Source organism: Cucurbita moschata, unplaced genomic scaffold (assembly GCF_002738365.1).
Source record: "Cucurbita moschata cultivar Rifu unplaced genomic scaffold, Cmos_1.0 Cmo_Scf00025, whole genome shotgun sequence".
NCBI lineage: Eukaryota > Viridiplantae > Streptophyta > Magnoliopsida > Cucurbitales > Cucurbitaceae > Cucurbita > Cucurbita moschata.
In genome coordinates, this window is record NW_019268541.1 from 1,311,221 (window position 1) to 1,336,796 (window position 25,576).

The 25,576-nt window shown below is 38.7% G+C and overlaps 5 protein-coding genes, 1 long non-coding RNA gene and 1 other non-coding gene across 8 annotated transcripts in view; 4 read left to right on the top strand and 3 right to left on the bottom strand.

Moving 5' to 3' along the window:
- Positions 1-606: 606 nt before the first annotated feature.
- LOC111461338 lies at positions 607-1,059 on the bottom strand. Its single transcript, XM_023104835.1, has one exon. The coding sequence runs from the start codon at positions 1,057-1,059 to the stop codon at positions 607-609; it is 453 nt and encodes a 150-aa protein (XP_022960603.1).
- A 2,375-nt stretch (positions 1,060-3,434) lies between these two features.
- On the bottom strand, positions 3,435-5,838 carry LOC111461501. Its single transcript, XR_002713586.1, has 4 exons — positions 5,649-5,838; positions 5,511-5,566; positions 3,863-4,070; positions 3,435-3,708 (listed from the first exon to the last, which is right to left on the bottom strand). It is a non-coding gene; the product is annotated as an uncharacterized LOC111461501 (long non-coding RNA).
- Positions 5,839-7,931: 2,093 nt separating this feature from the next.
- On the top strand, positions 7,932-13,510 carry LOC111461489. Its single transcript, XM_023105026.1, has 13 exons — positions 7,932-8,555; positions 8,830-8,985; positions 9,087-9,299; positions 9,379-9,468; positions 9,589-9,702; positions 9,777-10,046; positions 11,050-11,212; positions 11,385-11,462; positions 11,990-12,090; positions 12,216-12,386; positions 12,486-12,560; positions 12,723-12,824; positions 12,917-13,510. The coding sequence occupies exons 1-13, from the start codon at positions 8,166-8,168 to the stop codon at positions 13,259-13,261; spliced, it is 2,268 nt and encodes a 755-aa protein (XP_022960794.1). The 5' UTR covers positions 7,932-8,165; the 3' UTR covers positions 13,262-13,510.
- Positions 13,511-14,585: 1,075 nt separating this feature from the next.
- On the top strand, positions 14,586-16,518 carry LOC111461494. 2 transcript variants are annotated; one of them, XM_023105033.1, is made up of 5 exons: positions 14,600-15,094; positions 15,187-15,262; positions 15,379-15,914; positions 16,012-16,186; positions 16,274-16,518. In XM_023105033.1, the coding sequence occupies exons 1-5, from the start codon at positions 15,089-15,091 to the stop codon at positions 16,291-16,293; spliced, it is 813 nt and encodes a 270-aa protein (XP_022960801.1). In that variant the 5' UTR covers positions 14,600-15,088; the 3' UTR covers positions 16,294-16,518. The 2 variants fall into 2 exon arrangements, with proteins under 2 accessions (XP_022960800.1, XP_022960801.1); XM_023105032.1 differs by having other exon boundaries at positions 14,586-15,094; positions 16,012-16,518.
- A 1,254-nt stretch (positions 16,519-17,772) lies between these two features.
- Positions 17,773-20,482, bottom strand: LOC111461493 (ubiquinone biosynthesis protein COQ9, mitochondrial). Its single transcript, XM_023105031.1, has 6 exons — positions 20,058-20,482; positions 19,649-19,756; positions 18,802-18,963; positions 18,533-18,704; positions 18,224-18,297; positions 17,773-18,119 (listed from the first exon to the last, which is right to left on the bottom strand). The coding sequence occupies exons 1-6, from the start codon at positions 20,397-20,399 to the stop codon at positions 18,039-18,041; spliced, it is 939 nt and encodes a 312-aa protein (XP_022960799.1). The 5' UTR covers positions 20,400-20,482; the 3' UTR covers positions 17,773-18,038.
- A 962-nt stretch (positions 20,483-21,444) lies between these two features.
- LOC111461882 lies at positions 21,445-21,640 on the top strand. The gene has a single exon (XR_002713666.1). It is a non-coding gene; the product is annotated as a U2 spliceosomal RNA (small nuclear RNA).
- A 2,431-nt stretch (positions 21,641-24,071) lies between these two features.
- LOC111461445 (probable polygalacturonase) overlaps positions 24,072-25,576 on the top strand; it is a 5,728-nt gene continuing 4,223 nt past the window's right edge. The window contains exon 1 of the mRNA XM_023104964.1: positions 24,072-24,833. Within this exon, the coding sequence (XP_022960732.1) occupies positions 24,402-24,833 (432 nt within the window). The 5' untranslated portion in view covers positions 24,072-24,401. The remainder of the gene's footprint in view (positions 24,834-25,576) is intronic.

A 25,576-nucleotide genomic window follows, 5' to 3' on the forward strand; every position in this document is an offset into this window, starting at 1 on the left:
TGGACATTATCGTTAATAACGTTAGCTAATATTTGTTGATTTGGCATGACGTGGAAGATAATGATAAGTTAAATATTTTTTACTAGGATTAATTTTTTTTTTTTTACTGGGATTAAAAATAATGTAACCTAGCCAATTAATTATCATAAATTCCATGCGAGCTGGCACACCTGACTCTCTCTCCAAAACAGACAAGAAAGCATAACCATTGCCAGCCACTTCCATAACTGAATTACCCAAAACAGAGCTTCATACCTCAGACAATGGCAACAGCGCAGTGCTTACACGATCGCCAACGCAACATTCTTCGATCTTCTCAACTTTTTTCCATTCGTTTCAACGCGTTTTCATTCATTGATCAATCTACACACTTCGATTCATTTCCCTTTCAACTTTTCAAGCAAACACAAACATACTCTGTTTCGTTACGATTTACAAACACGAAAACTAAGATGAAATTTACGAATCAGAACGCTAGAAATTGTCAGTTTACTCCTCAGATTCCGACACCCATTTGTTTAAATGAGTTGAAAATCATGGGAGAAGTCGAATTGAAACCACCCATTAAAGCAAGTTAGAAGCTTGTACATGTTACTCTGTTTTTTTTTAACTAGACAAGGAAGGAAAGCAACTCCCGGAACGTTGGAGTCTGGCCGGACCACCGATGTCGACAATCGGTTTGAGTTTGATTACACGGCTAGAATTCGACCGGAGCACTCTGGGAGAATCCAACCTCCGCCGTAGTAGTCGCCCCATGGCGGAGATGGGGTGCTCTGTTTCATCCAGGGGGTTCGTCGATCTGAACTCTCTGCAGAAACTCGCGTGTCGGCTCAGCGCTTCTTCGGTGGAGATAAGCGTCCCCGACCTCACAACTTCGTCTTTCACCGCCTCGATGCAGAGCCCACAGATCCACCGCCCATGGAAGCGATCACGAACTCGAGAAATGTAAGCAGGGGTGCAATCCTCTGTAAATCCGCAGGAATAGCATTTCACACACTTGACCTCCGCCGTACACTCCACCGCCGCTGCCGCCTGAGAGTCGGAGTTTGGCAACGCCATCGCCAGCAGCATGACAACGAAGTCTTATCTGCTTCCTCTGCTCTTGTGTGTTCAGTTAGGGAAGAGGGAGAGAAAACCAGAGGACAAGCAAAAGGATTTATCATTTATTGGCAATTGGGCTGTTGGCACTTTCCAATTTGGAGTAAATGCATTGCTATAATAAGGGTTTAAGCATAAGATTTATTGCCATTAAACCAGCCCAAATAATTGGTAATTATATTTCCGCAACTTAATAGAAAAAAAAGAACAAAAAAAAAAAGAAAAAAACTCGGAGTTTTTAAGGTCATTGGATGAGAATAAGAAACCCCATTAGACTCTGTTCTGCTCTGATCTCAGATAGACTCTGTTTTCAATCTGGTGAGCTTTATTTATGCTTCTTAGCCATTGAACTTTTCCAACAACGTTTGGATTCCCGAAACGTTTACAAACACAAGACTGTTATTAAAAGCATTATTAAACACAACAATGTCTGGTTCGTTTTGGTTTTGTCTTTAAAAACCGACAGCAAAAAGGAGATGAAACGAGTCAGAAAAGGGCAGACATGGAAGTGGGGGTGGGCTGATGATGATGATGATGATGATGGGAAGGAGAAAGCCATTTCATTTTTAACCTGCAAGATTGAAAATTGGGTATCTATCAGAAAAGGAAAGCCATGCGACTCTGTTTTGATGCGACAAGCAACAAAAACAGTCATAGTATCCGATTGGGAGCTGCTGTCTGTGTCTGCCGACCTCCTCGTCGGTCGGGGGACACATGTTGGCTCATCCTATGTTCATAAAAAGGAATCTTTTTTGGTGTTGGAATCGATGAATGGTTACAAATTGATGTGCATGGCGGTCTGTTTTTTCTGTTTTTTGAGTGTTTCGAGACAGAGATTCAAGTCCTCCTCTCTGCACCAGCTCCATTCTTTGTTCTCTTTTGCCCTCCGACCCAAGACATTTTCACATTTTCTCGTAGGCCAATTGTCTTGTCAGTGCTAGAGGAGTGAATGCCGCATAATCGCTGCCAAGAAAAAGGCGATTGTGACAATAACCATTTTAGTTAGTGATGTTTGCTTGCTGTATAGGCCACTGTTAAACTCCAAGAGTATAACCATATAACTCAATGAATTCTTTCTTAGGTTTCATTGGATAACTATTTGATTTTTTGTTTCTTGTTTTTAAAAGTTTTACTTGTTTTCTCATTGTTCCATTGTTCCTTAGTCCTAGAGAATTGAATTCTTGACCAAATTCTAACCAAATTAAGTTTTGTTATTTGTAAACTGGTTAGAAAGTAGAGAACAAAACAAGTAAATTCACGGAGGAAATAAATATTTTTTATAAAAGTGTGGAAATCTCTTCTCAGTAGATGTGTTCTAAAATCATAAGGCTGACAGCGATACGTAACGGGCCAAAACGAACAATATATGCGAGCAATGGGCTCGGGCTGTTACAAATGGTATCAGAGCCAGACATGTGCCAATGAGGGGAACGAAGCATTGCTTATAAGGGTGTGAAAACCTCTCTAGTAGACGCATTTTAAAACTGTGAGATTAATGGCTAGGCCAAATCAGACAATATCTGCTAGCGATGGGTTTGATATGTTACAACTTATGTACTTTTTTTTCACCAAGTACTTGAAAGTAAATCCAAAAATGATTTTGATCGATTTAATAGGTTTTTCGAATTTTAACTTGAGATTCCCTCTCTAGTCTGACCTCGATTCTATTGAATCACAATCTTATTCTCCCTCCGAGTTTCTCGCACCCCATCGCTATTCTTTTTGCGTGTTGATTGGGGCTCCATCAAGTGTGTGCTGCAGTGCAAACCTATCTCTATGCAATTTTGTTGATGTATTCATCACGATTTTCTTAAGTGATTATACTAGTTAGAACATCATCAGTTTCCCAGATGTATAACGCATGCATAGAGAACAGAGAAGAACCATAATTCAAGGTAAGAATTCCACGTCTATTGGAGAGGGGAACGAAACATTCTTATGAGTGTGGAAACCTCTCTCTAACAGACACGTTTTAAAAACTGTGAGGGGAAGCCTGAAGAGGAAAGCCCAAAGAGGATAATATCCACTAGCGGTGTGCTTGGCTTGTTACAAATGGTATCAAAGCCAGACATTGGGCCGGTGTGCCAGAGAGGACGCTGGGCCACCTACACTGGGCAGTGTGCCGAGAGCCCAAAGGGAGTGGATTGTGGGGAACAGAGTATTCCTTATAAGGATGTGGAAACCTCACCCTAATAGTGGCATTTTAAAAACCTAGAGTAAAAGCCCGAAAGGGAAAGCCTAAAGAAGACAATATTACTTAGCGGTGCACGGCTGTTACATTTTACTTCATTCATTACGCAATGGAAACTAAGCCAGAATATGAGCATGTTGTATATCAGATTGGTCTGTTATTAGACCTTCAGAAAGAGAGCCATGAATTGCCAAAGATATGATCAACTACATTCTTGTATCTATAAATTCTGATAAACAAGAACAATAATGCAGTTCGCCTCAAAATTCAAGATATATGGTTCATTTTTCTTTCAAGCATACCTGCAGAATAGCATGTCGTCCACAAGGGAGGCCGGTTCTCTACGTAGACGTCTCCGCTGTCTTTCGAACAAACTCCTATACGTCGAAAGAATCAGAATCTTCCTTCGTGATGACTCCCTTCAAAGACAAAACATGTCAACAGCAGTTGGTTAATTTAGTGGAAGATCATGGATTTATAAGCGAGGAATACTATCTCCATTGATACGAGGCCTTTTAAGGAAGCCCAAAACAAAGCCACGAGAGCTTATACTCAAAGTGGACAATATCATACCATTGTGGAGAGTCCTGATTTCTAACAAGAGTAATGTCAAAAGCGGGGTTCCAGACAGCGATGCCAAACGCAGCGCCTTGCTCGGGGAGACCTCCACGAGAGTACAACAACTTCTTCTCCGGAAGAAAGGGATAAGTCTATGGAAGTCAATGGTGTAGCCACAAAGAACGGAATCGACTATAGGTTCCAATCTTATTTGCAGTATCACCTGCAATTCATTAAGAGTATTCTTTGTTTATAAACTCGTGATCATTCCCTAAATTAGCCGATGTGAGACTTTCATCATTCAACAAGGTCAAGTTACCAAGTTACTATACAACATGCCGAGTGAGTAACGGCTAAAATAGTCCACAAAACCGTACAAACACAGGTTTGAAGTTAGCAAAATCAGGAAAATGGCCACTGATATTGACAGAGAAGTTAATTAGAACTTATATAGACACTCGAACGTTCTCACAGTTGAAAACGAAAGAATTCTAAAAAGAAACTCACTTGATTAAAGGGTCGTGTTTCGGTGTGAGATCCCACATCAGTTGGAGAGGGGAACGAAGCATTCTTTATAAGGGTGTGGAAACCTTTTTTTAGCATACACGTCTTAAAACCTTGAGGGGAAATCTGCTAGTGGTGGGCTTGGGCCGACACAAATGGTATCAGAGCCAGACCAGGCGATGTTTCAGTGAGGAGGCTGAACCCCGAAGGGGATGGACACCAGGCAGTGTGCCAGTGAGAACGCTGGCCCCAAAGGGAGGTGAAATTGGGGGTCCTACCTCTTTTTAGCAGACACGTTTTAAAACATTGAAGGGAATCTCATCAGGAAGAACCCAAAAAAGACAATATCTGGTAGTGGTGAGCTTGGGCTGTCACAAATGGTATTAGAGCCAGACCGGGCGATATTTCAGTGAGGAGGCTGAACCCCGAAGGGGGTGGACACCAGGCGGTGTGCCAGTGAGAACACTAGGCCCCAAAGGGAGGTGAAATTAGGGGTCCTACCTCTTTTTAGCAGACACGTTTTAAAACCTTGAAGGGAATCTCATAAGGAAAAACCCAAAGAAGACAATATCTGCTAATGGTGGGCTTAGGCCGGCACAAATGGTACCAGAGCCAAACCGGGCGATGTTTCAGTTAGGAGGCTGAACCTCGAAGGGGGAGGACACCAGGCAGTGTGCTAGTGAGAACGCTGGGTCCCAAAGGGAGGTGAAATTAAGAGTCCTACATCGATTGGAGAAGGGAGCAAGTGCCAGCGAGGATGCTGAGCCCCAAAGAGGGGTGACTTGTGAGATCCCACATCCGTACCTCTCTTTAGCATACGCGTTGTAAAACCATGAAGAGAATCTCACAAGGAAAAGCCCAAAGAAGACAACATCTACTAACGGTGGGCATACAAGCTTACACGATTGTCTACCTAACATAATCTACTAGACCATCATTTGATCCAACAGTTACAAAACTTCTAAGAAATTCATCAAATACGAGTTAAACACACAAGTCCAACACTAGACCAATTCAGGTATGCATTAGTATTTCACAAATCTTCAAAGTTCAAAGTTCAAAAGAACGTGATGTTCAAGGGGATTGTTCAAAAGAGCATGTGAATTAGATAAAAACACCCAGAATAATGCCAGATTAGACGAAGATTGCAATAGATTACCGTCCATCTGTTGCATCCTTGATGTCCAGGTAAACAGATTCCAAAGGGAGCTTCCTCTGTTCAAGAACAACCTCTGTTGATTAAAGAGTCTTAATATAGTTCTTCAAGCTTGAAGAACAAAAAAAAACCGAACACTACCTGATCGAGCAGCCGCAAGGAGCCCTTCTTGTAACAGATGGACCGAAGAGAGCTATCCGCTCCGACTTCGCCGCCAGTTTTCGAATCCAAACCCATTATGCTTACAAGAAATTAAACGGAAAAAAGAAACCCAGACAAACAAAACGATTCAATTTCTCGCCTAATTGGATGCTTCATAATTGAGAAGAGATTGAAATTAGGGGACGTGGGACTTTTATCATCCATCCAACACCTCCCTTCAAATAAAATGCACCTCCCATTAATCGAGGCTCGACTCCTTAGGAGTCTTAGTCATTTTTTACTACTTTCGAACACAACTCTCCACAATGGTATGATATTGTCCACTTAGAGTATAAGCTCTCATGGTTTTGCTATGCGCTTTTCAAAATGTTTCACACCGAGAGTATTCTTAATTATAAACTATGATCATTCCCTAAATCAGCCGACGTGGGACTTTCATCATCCAACAAACTGGAGTAAAGCTTTGATGATCGTGCTTTGGATGACTTTTGCTTTGAGCTTTTCAAAAGACTTCACACTCTGAGAGTATTCTTGATGATTAGCCAATGTGGAATTTTCATCGTCCAACAAACTAGAGTAAAGCTTTGACGATCGTACTTTGGAATGATTATACCAAACGAACGGTTTAAAAAATATTCTTAAACTATAAAAATTAGATGATTGCACTATAACGAGGATGGGATTTCATGCCATTGTAATTCTTGTCATAACTCGAACGATAGCAACAATTATATTAATTATATATCGGTTAAAATTAACAGTGTAAATATATATTTTAAAAATAAAAAATAGCCTTTCATTAATTTTTCCATTATTGCCTTATTTTTAATATTTTCTTTTCATAGCTTTTAAGTCACATCATGCCTTTTTGTCTCCCACAAAAAAATAATAATAATTATTATTATTCTAAAATAAGAAAAAAGGAAAAATTCGCTTAAAATCAATAATTATCTATTAATATATATTCATAGTCTGAAAAAAAAATCGTTATAATTTTTAAAAATATATTCCAATTTTTCAATTAAAATAATTTAAAATTTATTAAAAGTACAAATATTATAACAAAAAAAAATGATATTTTTAATAATAATAATAAAAAAAAAGCCCACTAGGTTCAATAATTTTCCCCCGACCACCACCGTTGTTTTAATTAATTGTCTTGTCTGAAAATTATTACATATTTATTTTCAAAATTTTTATTAATAATAATTTTCTTATTTTTTTTTAATAAAAATTTAAATTAACTTTTTATAAACGGATAAGCTTTATATTTTCTTTTATGGAAAATCCGTAAAGTTTCGATTTATATTATAATAATAATCTTTTTACCTAATTATTTCAATTAAAATGGAAAGCAACTTTTTTTTAATCACTAATATAATTTAATAGAGAAAAAAATAAATAACTAAAAGTGAGACACGACATAATTCATCACTAATTGACATATATTTTTTAATAATTATTTTAGTGTTAAAAAATAGTAAAATTCTATTTAACATATTTTCAATATATATTTTTTTTAATTTAACTAATATATTATATATAAAATTAAATGGTGGATTTGTTCTCTTCTCCCACCAATGTGAGACATCACAATCCACCCCATTCGAGCCCAGTATCCTCGCTTGCACTCTTTCCTTCCTCCAATCAATGTGGGACCGCCCCCAAATCTACCCCCTTTGGAGCCAGTGTCCTTACTGGCACACCACCTCGTGTCTATCTCCTTTGGGGCCAATGTCCTTACTGGCACACTACCTCGTTTCTATCCCCTTCGAGGAATTGCAAGAAGGCTGACACATCGTCCGGTGTCTGGCTCTGATACCATTTGTAACGACCCAGATCCACTGCTAGCAGATATTGTTCTCTTTGGGCTTCCCCTCAAGGCTTTAAAACGCGTCTACTAGAGAAGGTTTCCACACCTTTATAAATGGTAGGTTGTTCTCCTCCTCCCACTAATGTGGGACATCGCAATTAAAAATAATAAATATATAGATTTATCAGACAAAAAAAATAAATTATAATTTAATATAGAAATTAATAATAATAAATTTATGCCAATTTTATTATGTCTATTTTTGCTTTATTGTATTTTAGTTTTAAAAATTTAAAGCTGTATTAAAAAAATATAAATATTTGAATATGGGAAAGTTTGAAAATTCAATCCAACCGTTAGAAAATGGGTCCCAATGATTTAATCGTTCATCATAAAGACAAATTCATTAAAGAAAGATGATAAGTTTGCAGCATGTAAATTGTGATTAGTGTTAATAAAATCATCTTTAAGGTCCAAATTTTATTTCACAAAAAGCGGATTCCTTATCTTCAATCCTAATTCATTCATGGAACCAGAAATTTCAATGAAATTGTAGAGAAGAAAACGTTTCGAATCGTGTTTTGAAGTCCCCCTTTTACGATAACTTGTTCTTCATCTTTCGATCGTCTCATTTTCAGAGCCATTTCAAATTTCTTCTTCTCCTTAAGAATCTCTGTCTTTCAATGGCGGAAGATTTCGCTAAAGCCGTCGATGATGGGCTCCGGCTCTCCAAGAGACTGTACTTCGGCAAAGACCGAGCCGTCGCGCCTCCTAGGTCGTTCCCTTCGATGGATAGGATGGGCCACTCATTTCTCCCTGCGGCTCCGATGGTTTATGCTGTAATTCGTGATCCTGCAATCGTTGATAACCCTGATATTCCGAGCTACCAGCCCCACGTTCATGGCCGCTGCGACCCACCGGCTCTGATTCCGCTTCAGATGAATGGAATTGAACTGCAGGCTGATTGTTATTTGGATACAGCGATTATTCGGATCACTGGGTCTTGGAGGGTTCACTGCGTTATGGGTAGCCGGAGCTGTGATTGCCGCATTGCGATTCCCATGGGGGAACAGGTATTTCTCTGGAAACGCTTTTTTTCGTGGGGATTCTGAATTGAATGGCTCGTTGGGTGTTTTTAGGGCTTAATTAGAGTCTAGTTTACACGAAGAATCATGTCGAGGTCATTATGATCCTTATGAGCCCTTTCCTGCTGGGTTTGATTTTGTTGGATTGTTTGGTTTTTGATTCCTAGAACATAAGGTGTTCTTACAACGTGCCTGAGTTTTTGGTCTTTTGTTCTTCTTTTTTGTACTGGATTCTCAGGGAATGATATTATTTGGCTAACAGGGCTCAGTTCTAGGCTGTGAGGTCGATGATCCTAGAAAGTCATATCGTACTTCGCTTATTACAGTTGAAGAAAAAACTAAAAATGGTGCAGAAAAACAAGAACAATTAGATGGAGGTTTCTTGACTTCTAATATCTTTACCATCACAATTCCACAGGTGATAAACGTTAACTCATGAATGTTTGTTTTGTTTGTAAGTGCTAATGATTTTGATCATTTGAACTTATGGAAGTCTGTGTTTTCCTGTTTCTTTTCAAGGTTGATGGGGGCACCACCTTGTCTATTTCCATGACTTGGTCTCAGAAACTACGATACAGCGCAGGCAATCTCACCTTGAACGTTCCATTTACTTTTCCTGAATATGTCATCCCTGCAGGGAAGAAGATGTCGAAAAAGGAGAAGATAGCGTTAAATGTGAATGTTGGTTCTGCAGCTGAGGTTTTATGCAAGACGACGAGTCATCCTTTAAAGGTTTGTATGCTAATGTTTTGAGTAATCAATGGTTTTGCTTGTTGTTTCAGTCTGTAATGTTGTTCCGTAATGGATCCAGGAATCAATGAGAAAGCCTGGAAAACTGAGCTTTATATACGAATCGGAAGTTCTTTCATGGTCGAAAATCAATCTTAACTTCTCATACAGTGTACGTCTCACATTCATCGATATTGGTATTCTGGAGAAGAATGTACAGGCTTGTGACAAGCTTATTCATATATGCTCAGCATTTAAATCTTTCGCGTCTCGTCCTTCTTGTATGTTGTAGGTTTCTTCGAGTCAAATATTCGGTGGTATTCTCCTACAGTCTCCTCCTGTGGATGATGATGATCAAAGAGAGATGTTCTGCATGTACTTATATCCAGGAAAGGAACAGGGAAAGGTTGTATGGAGTTTCTTAATCTGTTCTTAATATCCAGAAAGTCATATGAATACTCATCTTAACGAATTTTACAGGTCGCCAGAAAGAAGATAATATTTGTTGTCGATATAAGTGAGAGTATGCAAGGCAAGGCACTAAACGATGTGAAAAACGTGCTATCCATAGCCGTGAGTAAGCTTCCTCCAGAAGACATGTTTAATGTTATTGCTTTCAACTCGGAAGCTTTTCAGTTCTCAGAATCCATGGAGTTGGCCACCGAGGATGCTGTTGAAAGGGCCCTTCAGTGGATAAATTTGAACCTTATTGCTGGGGGTGGCACGGATATTCTACTTCCATTAACAAAGGTATCCCATCTTACATCTTTTTCATCTATTATTCTCGTGGATCTTTTAATCGTCTTCGATTCTCAGATGCTGTTAGACAACTATGCTTTCAAATGAATTTTTGTTCTTAACACTGAAAACGCATAGGCGTACAATACGTATAAGTACTGTTTGATCGAGTATTTTTACTTGTGGAAGAAAAGTTTAGGTGATATAAATGTAAGATGGTGGCCTAGGATGGACAGTGTGAGATCCCACGTTGGTTGGAGAAGGGAACAAAACATTCTTTATAGGGGTGGAAACTTCTCCCCAATAGACCCGTTTTAAAAATCTCGAGGAAAAGCCCGAAAGGGAAGGTCCAAAGAGGACAATATCACCTAGCAGTGGGATTGGACTATTACAAATGGTATTTGAGCCAGACATCGAGTGGTGTGCCAATGAGGACGCTTGGCCTACGAGGAGGGTGGATTGTGAGATCCCACCTCGGTTGGAGAGGGGAACGAAATATTCCTTATAAGGGTGTGGAAACCTCTCCCTAATAGACACGTTTTAAAAACCTTGAGGGGAAGCCCAAAAGAGGAAGCCCAAAGAGGACAATATCGCCTAGCGGTGGGCTTGAGCCAGACACCGAGTGGTGTGCTAGTGAGGACGTTGGTCCCTATGGGGGGTGGATTGTGAGATCCCATCTCGGTTGGAGAAAGGAACGAAACATTCTTTATAAGGGTGTGGAAACCTCTTCCTAACAGACGCGTTTTAAAAACCTTAAGGGGAAGCCCGAAAGGGAAAACCCAAAGAGGACAATATCTGCTAGTGATGGGCTTGGGCTAATGCAAGATTCAGCCCCTGATACCACCCTAGATCTTAAAAGAAAAGATGGTGGGAGTTGTCATCTTTTTGAAGAACTGAAATCTCTTCATTCTATATTTTTTCTTTAACTCGGTCAATCAACCTTTTTCTTTATGTTCTTTTCTACTTAAATATCTCAACTTCAGTCACATAAATTTTTTGTTTGTCTATTATCCAGGCCAGTGAGATGCTGAATGATGGGGGTACTGGTGGTTCAGTTCCAATAATCTTTCTTGTTACTGATGGCTCCGTCCAAAATGAGAGACATATTTGTGATGTGATGCGAAAAAATCAAACAGAAAAGCAATCCGTTCATCCACGTATATATACGTTCGGTATAGGTATGTTTCTGGTCTTAATCTAGAACTGCCTGAAAGTCTTATTGAGCTTTGACCATTCTATAACTTATGGATTGAGGAAATTCGTCCTTGTCGAGATTAAGTTGCACTTACGGTTGTTTCAACGTTCATGCGGGTATCTATACTTGTTTTTGAGATTTCACACATCTACCAGGTACATTTTGCAACCACTATTTTCTAAGGATGCTTGCAATGATTGGCAGGGGCCAATATGATGCTGCTTATGATTTAGGTGAGTTTTTGTACTTCACCCTGTTTCTTCTCTCGTTTAAGGGGAAAATTACTCGATTGAACCACCATAATGTGTCTACCTCCTAATGACGGTTGGATCAATATCCAAAATCTGTATGCCCTCTATTAACCGTTCACTATAGATTTACAATTTTAAATTCTTTCCAACCTTCTTCATTAATTTATGGACTAAACATCAAAAAGCAGTATTGGAAGTACTAGTAATGAATTATATCGACTGCGATCATGCTGTTTAGCTATCACAGAACTCGATTGACGTATTTCAGGCACAAATTCATCTTTTGTCCAGCTCCTTGGAAATGACTGAATAGTTTAGATGCTTGACGGGTGGTTTCGACATAGAGTTGAACCATAAATCTTTGTATCATAGATCTGATAATGCACACATTGACATTTCCAGTCCTTAAAACTGTATATTATGGATTTAATTATTAAACTCTTTCTTCTCTATTTGTTGTTCTTCGGTGAAGTCAGACTCAATACATTTGTAACCATTTCGTTTTTCAGATTCGATCGAACCACGAATGCAGAAGTTGTACAAAAGAGCTACATCCACTATTTTGGTTAATATTGCCGTCAACGCATTCGATGATCTAGATGAAGTCAAGGTATGCATATTCTTTTGTTTGATACATTGTCATCTAGTATTTAGGCATGCCCTTTCCTGCAGCATGAAATATAAATCGTTCTTCCAGTCAACACGTTCGTTTTCTAATTTCAAGCTTTCTTTTAGGTTTATCCTTCCTCAATTCCCGACCTTTCTTCTGAGAGTATATTGACCGTATCTGGCCGATACCGTGGAGATTTTCCAGAGACTGTTAAGGCAAGAGGCCTCTTAGCCAATTCGGATAACACTGTCTTAGAACTGAAGGTACATCAGGCAAAGGATATACCTCTTGAAAAGGTAGGTAGGGAATCAGCATTATATGGTCAAAGTGCCTGAATTTCTTACTGGTTGTAGAAACTTAATGGGTGAAGTCTTTAATCTTTTCTTGTTTTACAGTTATTTGCTAAAGATCAGATTGAACAATTCACAGCTGAGGCATGGTCTTCAGAGAATAAACAACTGGTGGAAATGGTTTGTGATTTTTACCCTCAACTTTTGAACGTTTGTCTCGTTTTCGTTTACATCAGACACAACCAAGAAGATTTTTATTTTCTTAGCACTGAAGTTCTTTCGAGTTTCGAATTTGCTATGATAGAGATATTGATATCTGATGCTTTATTTCATACCTTCTAGATCAAAAAGATGAGCACAAAAACGGGTGTAATGAGCGAGTATACTCGGATGGTCATATTTCAGAGCGTAGACAAAGTCAACGAATCGATAAAAGTGCAACAGGTGAGCGCAGCTTTACACCCTCATGACCTCAAACTCGAGTTGCAGGCACTTGGTTATTAACAATTCAATTGCCCATTATAATAACTTTACAGTCGAAGAAGAACGCTTACGAGAAAATGGTAGCACCTAAAGGTGACAAAATGGCATTGTTACCATTCTGTGGTGTCGGCTTTGGAAACCTGGAAGCAACTTCTGATAACACTTCTCTTGGAACCGGTGAAAGAAAGCCCGAGGCAGCGGAAATAATTGTCAAAGCAGCTTCTAATTGTTGTGGCAATTTGTGTAGTCTCTGCTGTTGTCCCTGCTGCATCCAAGTCTGCCTCAAAATCAATAATCAATGTGCGATCGTGTTGACACAACTCTGCACTGCTTTTGCCTGCTTCGGTTGTTTCGACTGTTGTTTAGATATGTGCTGCAACAATCAGACTGGCTCATAGGTACCTGATTCAAAATTTGTTCAAGGTTCGTCATTCTTAGCTGCATTAGCAGTGTGTCTTTTACACAGTTCATTCAAGAAAATGTATGTTGTTTATTAAAACCTAAAGTTCATATTAGGATTAGAACAGCCCATATACCTGATTATTCTGCTGTAAACCACATATGTAAACTAGTTTGTATACAACAAGTGCTTTCTTTGGTTCTCTCTTCTGAAAGTCCCAGAATTGTATGTAACCTTTTTACGTGAACCGAACCACACATGAACTCGAAAAGAATAAAAACAAACTTTATATTACAAACTTCAGTTCCCCCACCTTTAGAAGTGTTCAAACTTGTTATATATTGTAGCTTCTAAGCTTTAAACTCTTCTCTGTTTCTGATTAGCTAATATTAGCCCATGACAATGTATGATCCTCTGCCTCCTCTGCCTGCAAATGGGGCAGTTTTTATTTTATTTCTAGCTTCCCTAGTATTGACAAGTTATTCACAAATGGTCGAAACAAGGACATATTCGTCGAGAATTCACCTTCCCTGCAATGCACTGTTCATTAAACGACACCAACAAAACAATTCTTTAGACACTATTTGAAGGGATGAATGACATCAGAGTGTAGGGTCCTCATAGAACAAGTATTATTTTGTATAGAACTCTCACCTGCTCCTCCTGTAAAAAGCCTCATTCCATGGTCTGATATGGGTTGGTTAGATGTCCACCGCCCATTTGAGTGCAAGCCATGGACAGCTTCACGTGCTCAAAAGTTGTCCTGCATATTTCTTTCCATGGTGGCGATTCCCCTGCTTTATTAGAGAGAGAAAGAGAAACCAGACTGCTAGTTTTGGAGGATTCTGAAACAATTATAAGCTCTGAATTAGCAACAGGGAAGGAAGTATAAATGGGAAAATGGTTCGAGTTAGTGAGATTTAGGATATGCACCCTGGTGGTTCGGTCAGTGAGAGACATCCCCACGAGAATGTGGGCTATATGATATAATATAATATACATAACGTATCTGATATGCCCTCAAAGCCTACCTTTTTCCATTGGCCACCCATATATATATATATTATTTAATATCTCTGATAAAAGAGATGTTCTTCCTCAAATCTTCTTCGTGCGTGATAGCTCAGTCTCTCGTGTCCTTTTCTTCATTGTCCATCGTCCTGCACGGATTTTCTGTATCAGTATGATAATCTTTATCATAAGAAACATGTCAAGTAATAATGGATGTAGAATGAAATCTTTATCTTCGAAGACGAACGATCCAAAGAAGATAGCCAGCTCTTTGATGTGTTGTTAAACTGCATTATATCCTGTTTATGGTGTGTGTTTTTTGAGCTGTGTTGTAGTTTTTATATCTGTCTGTGTAAAGATATTGGTATAAAGTTAGGCTTTTTCACATGTGATGAACTGATGTGTTGGGCAAGGCTATATGGGTTCTTTAAATGATGAGGTGGTGTACAGACAAGAAGGGTCTATAGGCTCGTTCTTTTTTATCAAAGTTGATCGAAAAGACGAGAGATTGAATACTTATATGAGGGGAAAAGACGTTGTAATAGGGAGACAAAGATGTGACCAACCCGAGAGAGAGAAAAAGAGAGTCGACTTTTTGGAACTTGAAACAGTGGCAGCTAGTAGTTTGGTTGTGGAATTTCTCACATTTCTCTTCACTATATAAAGTGTTTTGCACTCTCATCTTGCCTTGGTGAGGTATAGTTCTCTAGACCTTGCTCTATCTGGCCTTATCGATAAGAATTCGAACTCGAACTAGAGGCCTCAAAGGGGATAAAGAAGAGGGTGTATCGCTGTTGCAAACTCGACGTGACAGATGAGGGTAAGTTAATGCAAGAGTGTTTTGTCATGATTTTGTATTCGAAAGTTGGTGTTTACTCTCCGTGATTAATTACGACTCGTTTTTGTTTGCAGATATTGAGTTGGATGCAAGGGAAGAAGACTAATGGCAGAAAGGGGAGCAAAAGAACAACATCAAATTCAACCAAGGGTGAGGAAGACTATATTCTTCTTTTATTTTCGTTTCTATTTACAGAGTGAACTCGTTTCGATGATGATCTTTTAGACGATTTGAGTGCAAATAGCTTGAAATTCTTGCTCAAACAGGTGAGATGGTGCACAGAACTCTCCCTGAAGAATTCAGCAGCTGGCCTCATGTGTTGCTGGCGATTGGAACGTTCGGAGACGATAATCTGAATCAAGCACGCCCAAAACGGTCTCAGGAGAATCCATCATCTTCCCTGGAACAACATCTTCAAGATCTTACACCTGAAGAACTAAACATACTTCACAAAGAGTTCAATCTGTTATTGGATGAACACCTTGAGCAATCGGGTCCATCCTTGGAATTTGAAGTCAGCCAGCATTGTCCATCAAACATATTTCTTACCAGAAGCTTCGAATCCGAAACATCAAAGAACGAACTATTTTACGACGAGCTGATAAAGAAGAGCGATAGTTTCCAGCATGTCATACTCAGCAAAAACAAAGATGCAGGTACGGGAGCTCACGACACTACAGTCATTGGCAAGAGAACTTTATCCTTCCTTCTCAAGAAGATTTTCGTCTGCGGAGGTGGTATCGCACCCGCTACAGTTGCTCCTCCTCCGAGAATCATAACTCTGGAGTCGAAAATGGAGAAGGTAAAATCAAGAACTCAAATTCTCTGATTACTGTTCTGGTGGGATCAGTGTTGATGACTTTTGTAGTCAAATATTGATAAAACTGTTTCTGAATCAGATGTTGAGGACAATACTCCAAAAGAAGATATACCCTCAAAACTCCAATGTCAGAACATCATCTATGAAAAAGTACCTGAAGAGGAAAAACAAGCAAAAATATGAAAACGAAAACGAAAACGGAAAGAACGACAAGAAGTGCGATGGAAGTAAATGGGTCCAGACTGATTCTGAATGTCAGTATGAACAATATAATCAGTATCAACTTTCTAGTTCCATCAGGTACACAAAATTCTGACTGTTTGTTTCCATTTCTTGTGCAGATATTGTTTTAGAAATCTGAGAAGCTACCACTGCCAAAGGAAAGATCACAAGACATCACTTTCTTGCTTGGTTGCTTGATTGTTTGTTCAAATGTTTAGCTATTGTTCTTATCTAACAGCTTGGAGGAATTGAAACTGAGCTCAAATTTATCCTTTAAGAAACACTCTCGAATAGCTGGGGATGTTCGTCACAATTACAGCGTCTGTTATATAAACTCACTCAGAAAAGCAAAAGCTTTGTCTTAGAGAGCCGAATCATTGTCTTGTAGCATGAAATCAAGACCAGAGAAGCCCACAAGAACTGTGGAAATGACCAATATTCTTACACTTTAGCTCACAAAAAGAGAGAGGTAGGGTCATTTTCACTGGTTCGTTTTAAACTGGACACGTTTCTTTCTGTTACTCGATCATATTTTTTGGAGATGTGAGTTTGCGAACATTTGGCTCCATTTAAGTTTATCATCGGGATATCGGTGATATGATCGGAGAGTTCCTCCTAAACACACGGAGAAATCGAAATAAAATAATTAACTGCAAAGCATTTAATTACTGTGTATCTCATTTTTGTTTTGTGTTTGTTGTTTACATGGTTTGAAATTGAAACTAAAGAGCAAACTCGGATATTTGCTTGAATTTACGTGTAACTTTCACCCTCAAAAATTAGATGAACATCAAGGATCGAAATATTGAACTAACTAACTATATAACGACTTTAATCAATCGACTTAAGGCTTAAAGAAGTTTAAGTCGACTAAACTAAACTATCGATATATTATAAGTTGGGTTGGGTGCATGTATTCTGTTGTCGCATCTTCATTTAACTTGTCTTTCCAAGGTAATGATTATTAAACCTAAAAAAACAAATTACAAATGGTCAATCGATCAACACATCCAAACTCTTCAAAACAATCATTGAAAGTCAATTGATCAGTGTAAACATCGATTCGAGTCCAAAACTGATACCGACCAAACTACAGATTAAATACAATATGTCATTCCTAGATTCATGTGATTTACTAGAACATTATATCATGATTTTTACTAAAAAAATTTACTAGACTGGGGTTGGTAGCCCAATTATAAGAATACCACTTATTTCTATTTCATGACCAAGAATGGGCGGAGGCAGGTAAATCAGGTTCCAACACATTGGTAGCTGAAACGAATAAATTAGAACTACTTTAAAATCATTCCAACTTCCAAATTCTAGAAAAAGAACTGAAAATGCTGCAACTTAGTTTCACTAGAAGAAAGCTAGAGAGGATTTGATCTTTAGTACTGAAAATGAACTACAAGTTGTTACCTTTATTTCATGGAAATGAAGTGGTGCAAAATCTTGATATCTTTCATTCAAGAAGAAACTTGGAACAACGAACATCACTTCAATCTTCAGTAGAATAAAAATTCTATCGCAGCCGCCTTCCTAAACCTTGATCTGCACAGAACTTCTTTAAAAAATTCATATTTCTTATGTAGAGTTAATGTAAGAACCGTGCATGTAACACAAATAAAAGTGGTAATACTAATTTCAAGATAACTGCTGAACACAGCACTGTGAAACCAAAGTTCTTATGCTTTAAACAAAGAATACCAGGACTCATTTATGTTTCTCACAATTCCATGGAATTCTAAGTTCAAATTCACCTCTCTGGATATATCCATATTGAGATGAATGGGCAAAGTATGCAAGACTAAGAACACAAAACAAGCGACTCCTCACTCTAGGAACTAAAACAGTCGAATTTAAAAGGTTGTTGTCATTTATCTATCGCTGGAAAAGTTTTCCAACAAATCCCTGAAAGGAGTTCCCCATTCCAGCACCAACAGCTTCTGCCAGATACTTGACCTGCATGGTCAGTTAAATATGCGGCAAAAAAAATTAGAACTTCAGAGAAATTTCCTCATTAAGGAAATATTAAAAATTCCGAATTGAAAGTGCACGAGCGATACCTCTTGAACGGTTTTCTTTATATCAAAAGCATCTTTCAAACGATTGTCCAAGAAAGCCCATGTATCAAGAAAATCTGCAGGGAAGGGAAAAAAGGGCAGGCTATCAATTGAACACATTATAGAGAAGTTTGCAAGCTATGTCTATCAATGATCAACGACATTAAAGAATAGAACCGAAGGCAAAGAGGTTTTAAAAAATCCTATGTACAGTACACAACAATTCGTCCATCAAGGAATACGATGCAAAGGGAAAAAAATTAGAATTAATGCAAATTCAAACTCAATGTGGAGGAACTTGAGAAAATGCACCTGGAGAACTATCAGTGAGCATGTATATCTCGGTTGTTGAGTATATTCCTCCCAAAATAGTGCGCTTGACGTACCAATCAATGTCAGAGGTGTCACCGCCAGCAGCATGCCATATCTCATCAACAAGGGTTGCCCGTTGTTTAAAGCTAGTTGCTAGATTTGCTGGCTGTGCCTGTTGGACCAGCTCATAATTACTACTACTTTTCAAGACCCTGATCAGATATTTCATGTCAAAGATGTCAAAGGGCATACAGTACTGAGAATGATACCTGGATACTGAGAGCCTGAGGCCATTTTGATATGAAGGGAGCTTGCATTTCTAGGCGAGCCCTAACAAGTTTGTAAACACGTTCACGAAGTACCAAATTCTTAAGGCTTTCGTCTGTCTCAATTAGATCGATAAGCCGCTGTAAGCAATCATCCATGAAAAACTGAAAGTGAAAAGAGAATGTAAATCACTTGACCCAATTTGGCAGACTAGTAGAAGAGAGAAGCAACTTAAACTCAGTTAAACCATGTTACAACTTGCAAATGATCCCTCAGCACATTATCAAACAATTGAACCTTAAATAGGAACTTGGAGCTAATTTCCAAAACAGAACAACATAAAAAGGAATGCTAGCTACTAGTGATAGAAAGTCAATTAGACTAAACCATCGGCTATAGTTGTTTGTGACATCCTAAAAGACGATTTAAAACTTCTAATAGCAAATAAGACGAGCATGTGATCGGGCCGTTTAAACTTAAAAGTAATAGGAACTAATAAGAACAAATTATAAATAACAATGTATCTTCGGCAATGATGGTGAAGTGTAGCAACAAGCATATTTTACAGGAGCTTTTAGCCCACGTATGTGTAAGAGATGAACATAGTGCCACAACCCCAAGCAAAAACATAGCACAGGGAGCTTCTTCCAACACTGACTGGAGCTTTTTTTATATAATTTTATAGATTTAATGAACTAGGATCAGAAGATATGAAACCTACATAATTTGAAGTAACTAATAGTCAAGGGTAAGAACTTCATGCTTATTAACCGATACATGACTGAATCAAACGGGTCGTCCAAGATGTAAATGGGGAAAGTGAAAAAAAATCAAGAAACGGGAGAATACCTCAACTAATTCGGCTTCCTTCCTGGAAAATGATCCAACAATGGAAGGTGACATGCCAATATCCCTTGCACCAGCAATCATTGCGGCCTCAGTCCATCCTAGCTTCACCTGTAATATTTCACAAACGCAAAATTAGAATTGAGATCTCTAAACCTTGAAAGACCTAAAGATCGAAGCAGACAAGGAAAACCCCAATTCATTCCACAATGTCAGCCCTAGATGCTAGTTACAGTAACCAGCGGAGAAATATGAAATTACTGTCCAAAATGTTATAGCATAATACATAATCATTAGGAACCCTCAACAAAATTTCTGACAGAATCGAAAAGAGGCATCCATTTGGCTGTGCAGAACTTTCAGTTATGATTAAAAATATGAGTATAAAGAGAAAAAAGACGAGAGGACAGACCACGTGGGAAAGAGCGGCCTGGAGGACGCGAGCCTGCTCCTCTTGATACTCAACTCTCGGCCGCCGATTCTCATGGCTTCGGCTTTCTTCGCCCGAGGTTGATGAGGACCAAGTCGAAGATGAAGAAGATGAAGAAGATGCAGAATCAGAAGAAGAAAGCGTTTCTTGACGAATATGGTGTTGATTGGGGATTTGAGAATTAGGAAGTTCTTGTGAATCAGTAGCTGTGGAGAAGGGACAGTGATCGAGGAAGGTGGAAGGCGATGGCAATCTGAGACGGGGAATGCCATTTCTGCCGGAGGTCACGCCGACTATCAGACGCTTCGCCGCCGTTCGAAACATGTCTCCGTCGGTCCGTCGGTCCGCCGCTCTGGAAATGATGCAGTGAGTCTCTGATTTGTTAGTTGAAGTTTCCACAGAGAGAAAGAAGTCCAAATAAGAATAGGTTCCACGTAGCGGCTTATTTTGACGCCACGTGGCGTTTTGACAGCCAATATCTGTGTCTACTCTTTTACCAAAGTATTTTTACCACGTCATCAAGAGTTAATAAAAACTTTTCATCTCTCAGACTTACCGAGTTTAAAATTTGGAAATTTACAGTTTTACTTTCGTTCCTTAAATTGTAATGCTCGGCAAAAAGAACATGGATGGATGATGAATGAAAAATTACCGTTTCATTCGTGCCCTAAGATTAATTTGATCGATTCAATCTCGATTATAGAGAATAATAAAACATTTCTTATAAGGTGTAGATATCTCTCTAGTGGAGCGTTTTAAAATCTTAAGCGTAACCTCAAAACAGAAAATCCAAAAATGACAATATTTATTAGTAGTGATTTGAGTATTACAAATGGTATCAAAACCAAATACGGGGCGATATGCCAACGAGGACATTGGGTCCCCGAGGAGAATGGTGATATCAAAGCAAAACACGAGGCAGTGTGCCAACGAGAACGTTGGACCCCCAATGGAGTGGTGTAAGAGTCAAACACGAGACGGTGTGCCAACGAAAACATTGTCCCTTTAAAACCTCGAGGGGAAGCTAGGAATGGAGAAGGTGGTATCAAAGCTGAACACGAAACAACATGCTAACGAGGACGTTGAACCCTTTTAAAATCTTGAGAAGAAGCCCGAAATAGTATCAGAGCCAGACATGAGACGATGTGCCAACTAATACATTGATCACTTGTACTAACTTTTTGTTTCAAACAACCAAGAATCGTGATTCATCTTTTAAGGATGTGCACCTCACTCATCTCAATAGGGGTTTGAAAAGAATGGTCCTTAGCGTGAGAATGAGGGAAGCAATTTGTCCCACATCGACTAAACTTAGAAGCAAGAGCAGGAGGCTGAGTATAAAAAAGGCGTGCATACCCCGTTTCAAAGCATACCTTTCTCGGCCTTTTGGCTAAGATCAAGTGTAGTATCTGTTCTTATCAGTTTAATATCTGATACGTGGGCCATCGGCCCACATGATATTAAATTAATTTTTCAAGGGGGAGGGCCCACCACAGCAGCTTGCTGCTGGGGCTCTCGTGCGTCGCCCATGCGTTGCACTACAGCTTGGGCCTGGCGCACCCCTCCAATATTGAATTGATAAATGTTTGTAGATTTTATTTTGTATTTTAATTTTGACTTTAAACTCCTTTTAATGTAATTGCACTTAATAAGTCCTTTTGTTCGTTCGAAATATATATTTTTTTTTTGTGCCAATTAATTTTTTCAGCCATGCAAAACGTATCTTTTAAATCACTAGACTAGTTTTTCTCTCAATGCGTTAGGTAATTATTTTCAATGTTACCCTTTTGTTCGGTCGAAAAAATAGTCCTAATTGAGAGTTTTTCTAGGTCTAGAGCATTCGATAATAGAAAATTTTTCAGGTCAGAACAGTTCGATAATAGAGAGTTTTTCAGGTATTTAATTGTTTTTCTAATCTTTTTCACCCCTTCCCTAAGTCAATAACTAGAATGAAAAAAATGGGAATACGAACGCATCCGGGAATAAATGATTGATCTCAATTAATAGACCCATTAAAGCTCCGAATCATTATATAGTACTTACTACCGATGCCACGGAGAGATATGTTTTTAGATCTCGCATTTAAAACCCTTCTGATAATACCGATAGAAAGATTATTGAGCATCGATTCGATGATGCCAAGAGTGTCCGATGATATTTGATAGGACTACTGAGTGCCTACGATAAAACTTATAATACACAAATAAGAACGATGTGAAAAATATAAAATTTCTTCCTTTTATTCATTCAATCACAATTCCATTTTTCTCAATTCTTCAATTCCGCTTCCTTCTAAATATTTTTGTGTATCATTTGATTCACGGATGAAAGAACTCAAAATGATTTAAATTTAAGGATGAATTTAACCAACAAAATCGAGCTAAATAAATTGAGTCCAAAGGCTCGTAAGTTGCAAAGTCTTTTCAAGAACGAGCAAGTATTGCATAAGGATGACTCAACCCCTAAATATATTGAAATTGGAGAAATATAACACAACTTTGTGACAAGGATTCCTGTTGAGGCTGATATTGTAACCATAAAATGGAGATTGTCAATGCCATTTGGTGAATTTGGCTTATAATCCCAATGGTTCTCAAGTGTTTTGAATCATGGCCACATGATCGAACACGTTTTGAGCTAACTGCATGTCGAGCGGCGGAGCTTGTGGTCACTCCTCGCTTGTTCTAATCCTAGTAAAGAGCTTCAGATCCGATTCTACACAAAATATGATATTCAATTCCGGCCCTTACTAGCTAAACCTTCTGTAACTGTAAGAAAAGAAGAAGAAAGATGAATTACTAGTTGTAGAACTGAACTCACCCACTCGGTCAAGCCGCTAATTAATATACTCTCACTCTCACTTTGTAACTGACGCCTGCCCAGTGGCGGAAGGTCAAGGAAGTTGGTGACCTGATGACAGGGGGCGACCGAAGCCCCGGTGAACAACGGCCGTCACTATAACGGTCCACTTCTAATTTACAAAACACTACCAAATAAAAGTAGTTTAGAATACACTCTTTGGCCTTACCTACCGAGGTAGTTCTTATGTTCCTATCTTTATTTAATTATAATATATCGGAAGTGAACATTAACTTAATCAATCACGAGAAAATTATAAAAATTGGAGTAAATATTTTAAAAAAATAAACACGTAAGCAATCAGGTTGAGCTGCGGTTACACTTTGTAGTGTGTACTTTATCGTGAGATCTCACGTTAATTGGAGAGGGAACGAGTGTCAGTGAGAATGCTGAGCTCTAAAAGGGAGTGAATTATGAGATTCCACATCGGTTGAACGAAACATTTTTTATAATAGTGTGGAAACCTCTCCCTAGCAGACACGTTTTAAACTTTGAGGGGAAGCCCAGAAGGGAAAACCTAAGGAGGATGATATCGGCTAACGGTGGATTTAAGCTCTTACATTTATACTGAAGATGACAAATGTAAATATTATTTATTTATATGAAATTCCAATACCATTTTTAAGAACACGAAACCCAATTATTTTTTTATTGTCAGACATCTTATTCTCGTACATTTTAAATAAAACTTTCAATCAAACGACTCTATAATAAAAGAATCTCAGTATAAAACGAACAAAAATTTGAACTTGCGAAAGTGATTAGGTTAGAAAGAAGAAGACGATATTGGTGAAGCTCATCCACTAAATTGGTCCCGTTCTAACTACTCACCTACTTTCTTTTCTCGACCTTCTCCACTTAGAAAACTACTTCACAAATATGGTTCAAATCGAATTATTAAACGGTAGCAAACGTCCCGCATGTCGGAAAAAAAATAAATTTTAGGCTTAAGCTAACTCAAAATCATCATAAATTTATTAATTTTTTAAATTAAAAAAATAGCTTTAATACATTTTTATCTAATTTTTATCAATTTTGTATTATATAAAATAAAATAAAAGAGTATTTAAAATATGGATAATTCCATCTTGAACTAAAAAAATAATGATTTATTATTATTATTGTGTTAGATCTTAAATGGTTGCTGTGATTACGAACCCTACCGAGTTCAATTTTCCATAGATTAAACTTGAAAATCTTCGCTTGGAATGCAATCTATCTTGCAAAATCTTGCATTTCACTAATCTTCAAAAATCTCTACCTGATTTTGATCACTAACAGCCCACCCAATTCCGTCACAATCCCTCTTACTTCTCGCTCTGAACCCAAAATCCCCTTTCTAGATCTCTCCCCCCCATCGATTTCTACAGAAACCCACATGCCTAGGATCAACTCAATCGAACCCAGATTCTTAATTTTGCTCATCGATCACTAGTTTCGAGTGAAAATCAGTTTGGCATTGTGTTCATGATGGTGGAGACCTCGATTCTTGGTGGGCGGTTCAATAACCAGAGGATTGATTTCAAGCGATGCGTTCCGGCGTTCTTCTCGACGTACAGGACGCTGTTTACAGTGCTGTGGATCGCGGCGGTTGCCACGATTTTTCTCTGGATGAGTACTATTCGTGATGGGTTCTTTTTTCTGCGGCCAGTCTCGAGCAGGCCGTTGCCGAGGCTGCGGCCTGTTGCGTTTAATTTGACGGATTTTGGAGCTGTTGGTGATGGGGTGACTTTGAATACTGAAGCCTTTGAAAGGGCTATTTTGGCTATTTCGAAGTTGAGGAGCAAAGGTGGAGGGCAGCTTAATGTGCCTTCAGGGCGGTGGCTTACGGCTCCGTTTAATCTTACTAGTCATATGACTTTGTTTTTGGATGAAGATGCTGTTATTTTAGGGATTCAGGTGTGTTTTTCGTTCTGAATGCTCTGTTTCAGCTTGAATTTGGTTGAATTTTGTTCTTAGATCCTTGATGCTGAGATGAACTTGATGAAATTAGTTGATTTCTTCTGTTTAAACTTGCATGCTTGCTCTTAGGATGCTATTCAGTCTGTTTGGACTTGCTGTTCTTGAGGTCTTTGTGTATGTTCAATCCAATGGAATAGTATGTTGATTGTTAGCTTCACCGTGACATATTGGCAACTACTATTAGTATTGATGCTGAATAGGACATGGTTTAGGCATAGATATTTGTGTATCTAGAAATCAAGAGTCTATGATTAGTTACTGAGAGCCTGAACATTTTACATTTCGAAACAATGAATGATTAGAAAGTGTTCATCTTACAAGAGGCGTCGGGAGGGTTGTTTCCGACAATCAGATTAGGCGTACAAGTGCAACCATATTGTGAGATCCAACATTGGTTTGGGAGAATGACGAAGCGTTCTTTGTAAGAGTGTGGAAACCTCTCCCTAGCAGACGCGTTTTAAAAACCTTGAGGGGAAATCCGAAAGAGGATAATATCTGCTCGCAGTGGGTTTGGGCCATTACCAGGCGATGTGCCAGCGAGGAGGCTGAATCTCGAAGGGGGTGGACATGAGGCAGTGTGCCAGGAAGGACGCCGGGCCCTGAAGGGGTGTGGATTGAGGGGTCCCACATCGATTGGAGAAGGGAACGAGTGCTAGCAAGGACGCTTAGTCCCGGGGGGG

What these genes read in the sequence shown, in the direction of transcription:
- LOC111461494 (XM_023105032.1), top strand. An exon ending in AACATCAAATTCAACCAAGG is followed by an intron (nt 15,263 to 15,378) that starts GTGAGGAAGACT and finishes TTGCTCAAACAG; the next exon opens with GTGAGATGGTGCACAGAACT. An exon ending in TGGAGTCGAAAATGGAGAAG is followed by an intron (nt 15,915 to 16,011) that starts GTAAAATCAAGA and finishes TTTCTGAATCAG; the next exon opens with ATGTTGAGGACAATACTCCA.
- LOC111461493 (XM_023105031.1), bottom strand. Translation starts at nt 20,399, where the DNA reads ATGTTTCGAACGGCGGCGAAGCGTCTGATAGTCGGCGTGACCTCCGGC. An exon ending in AGGAAGCCGAATTAGTTGAG is followed by an intron (nt 18,964 to 19,648) that starts GTATTCTCCCGT and finishes TTTCACTTTCAG; the next exon opens with TTTTTCATGGATGATTGCTT. An exon ending in TAAAGAAAACCGTTCAAGAG is followed by an intron (nt 18,120 to 18,223) that starts GTATCGCTCGTG and finishes CTGACCATGCAG; the next exon opens with GTCAAGTATCTGGCAGAAGC.
- LOC111461489 (XM_023105026.1), top strand. Translation starts at nt 8,166, where the DNA reads ATGGCGGAAGATTTCGCTAAAGCCGTCGATGATGGGCTCCGGCTCTCC. An exon ending in TTACCATCACAATTCCACAG is followed by an intron (nt 8,986 to 9,086) that starts GTGATAAACGTT and finishes TTTCTTTTCAAG; the next exon opens with GTTGATGGGGGCACCACCTT. An exon ending in TGATGCTGCTTATGATTTAG is followed by an intron (nt 11,463 to 11,989) that starts GTGAGTTTTTGT and finishes TTCGTTTTTCAG; the next exon opens with ATTCGATCGAACCACGAATG.
- LOC111461338 (XM_023104835.1), bottom strand. Translation starts at nt 1,059, where the DNA reads ATGGCGTTGCCAAACTCCGACTCTCAGGCGGCAGCGGCGGTGGAGTGT.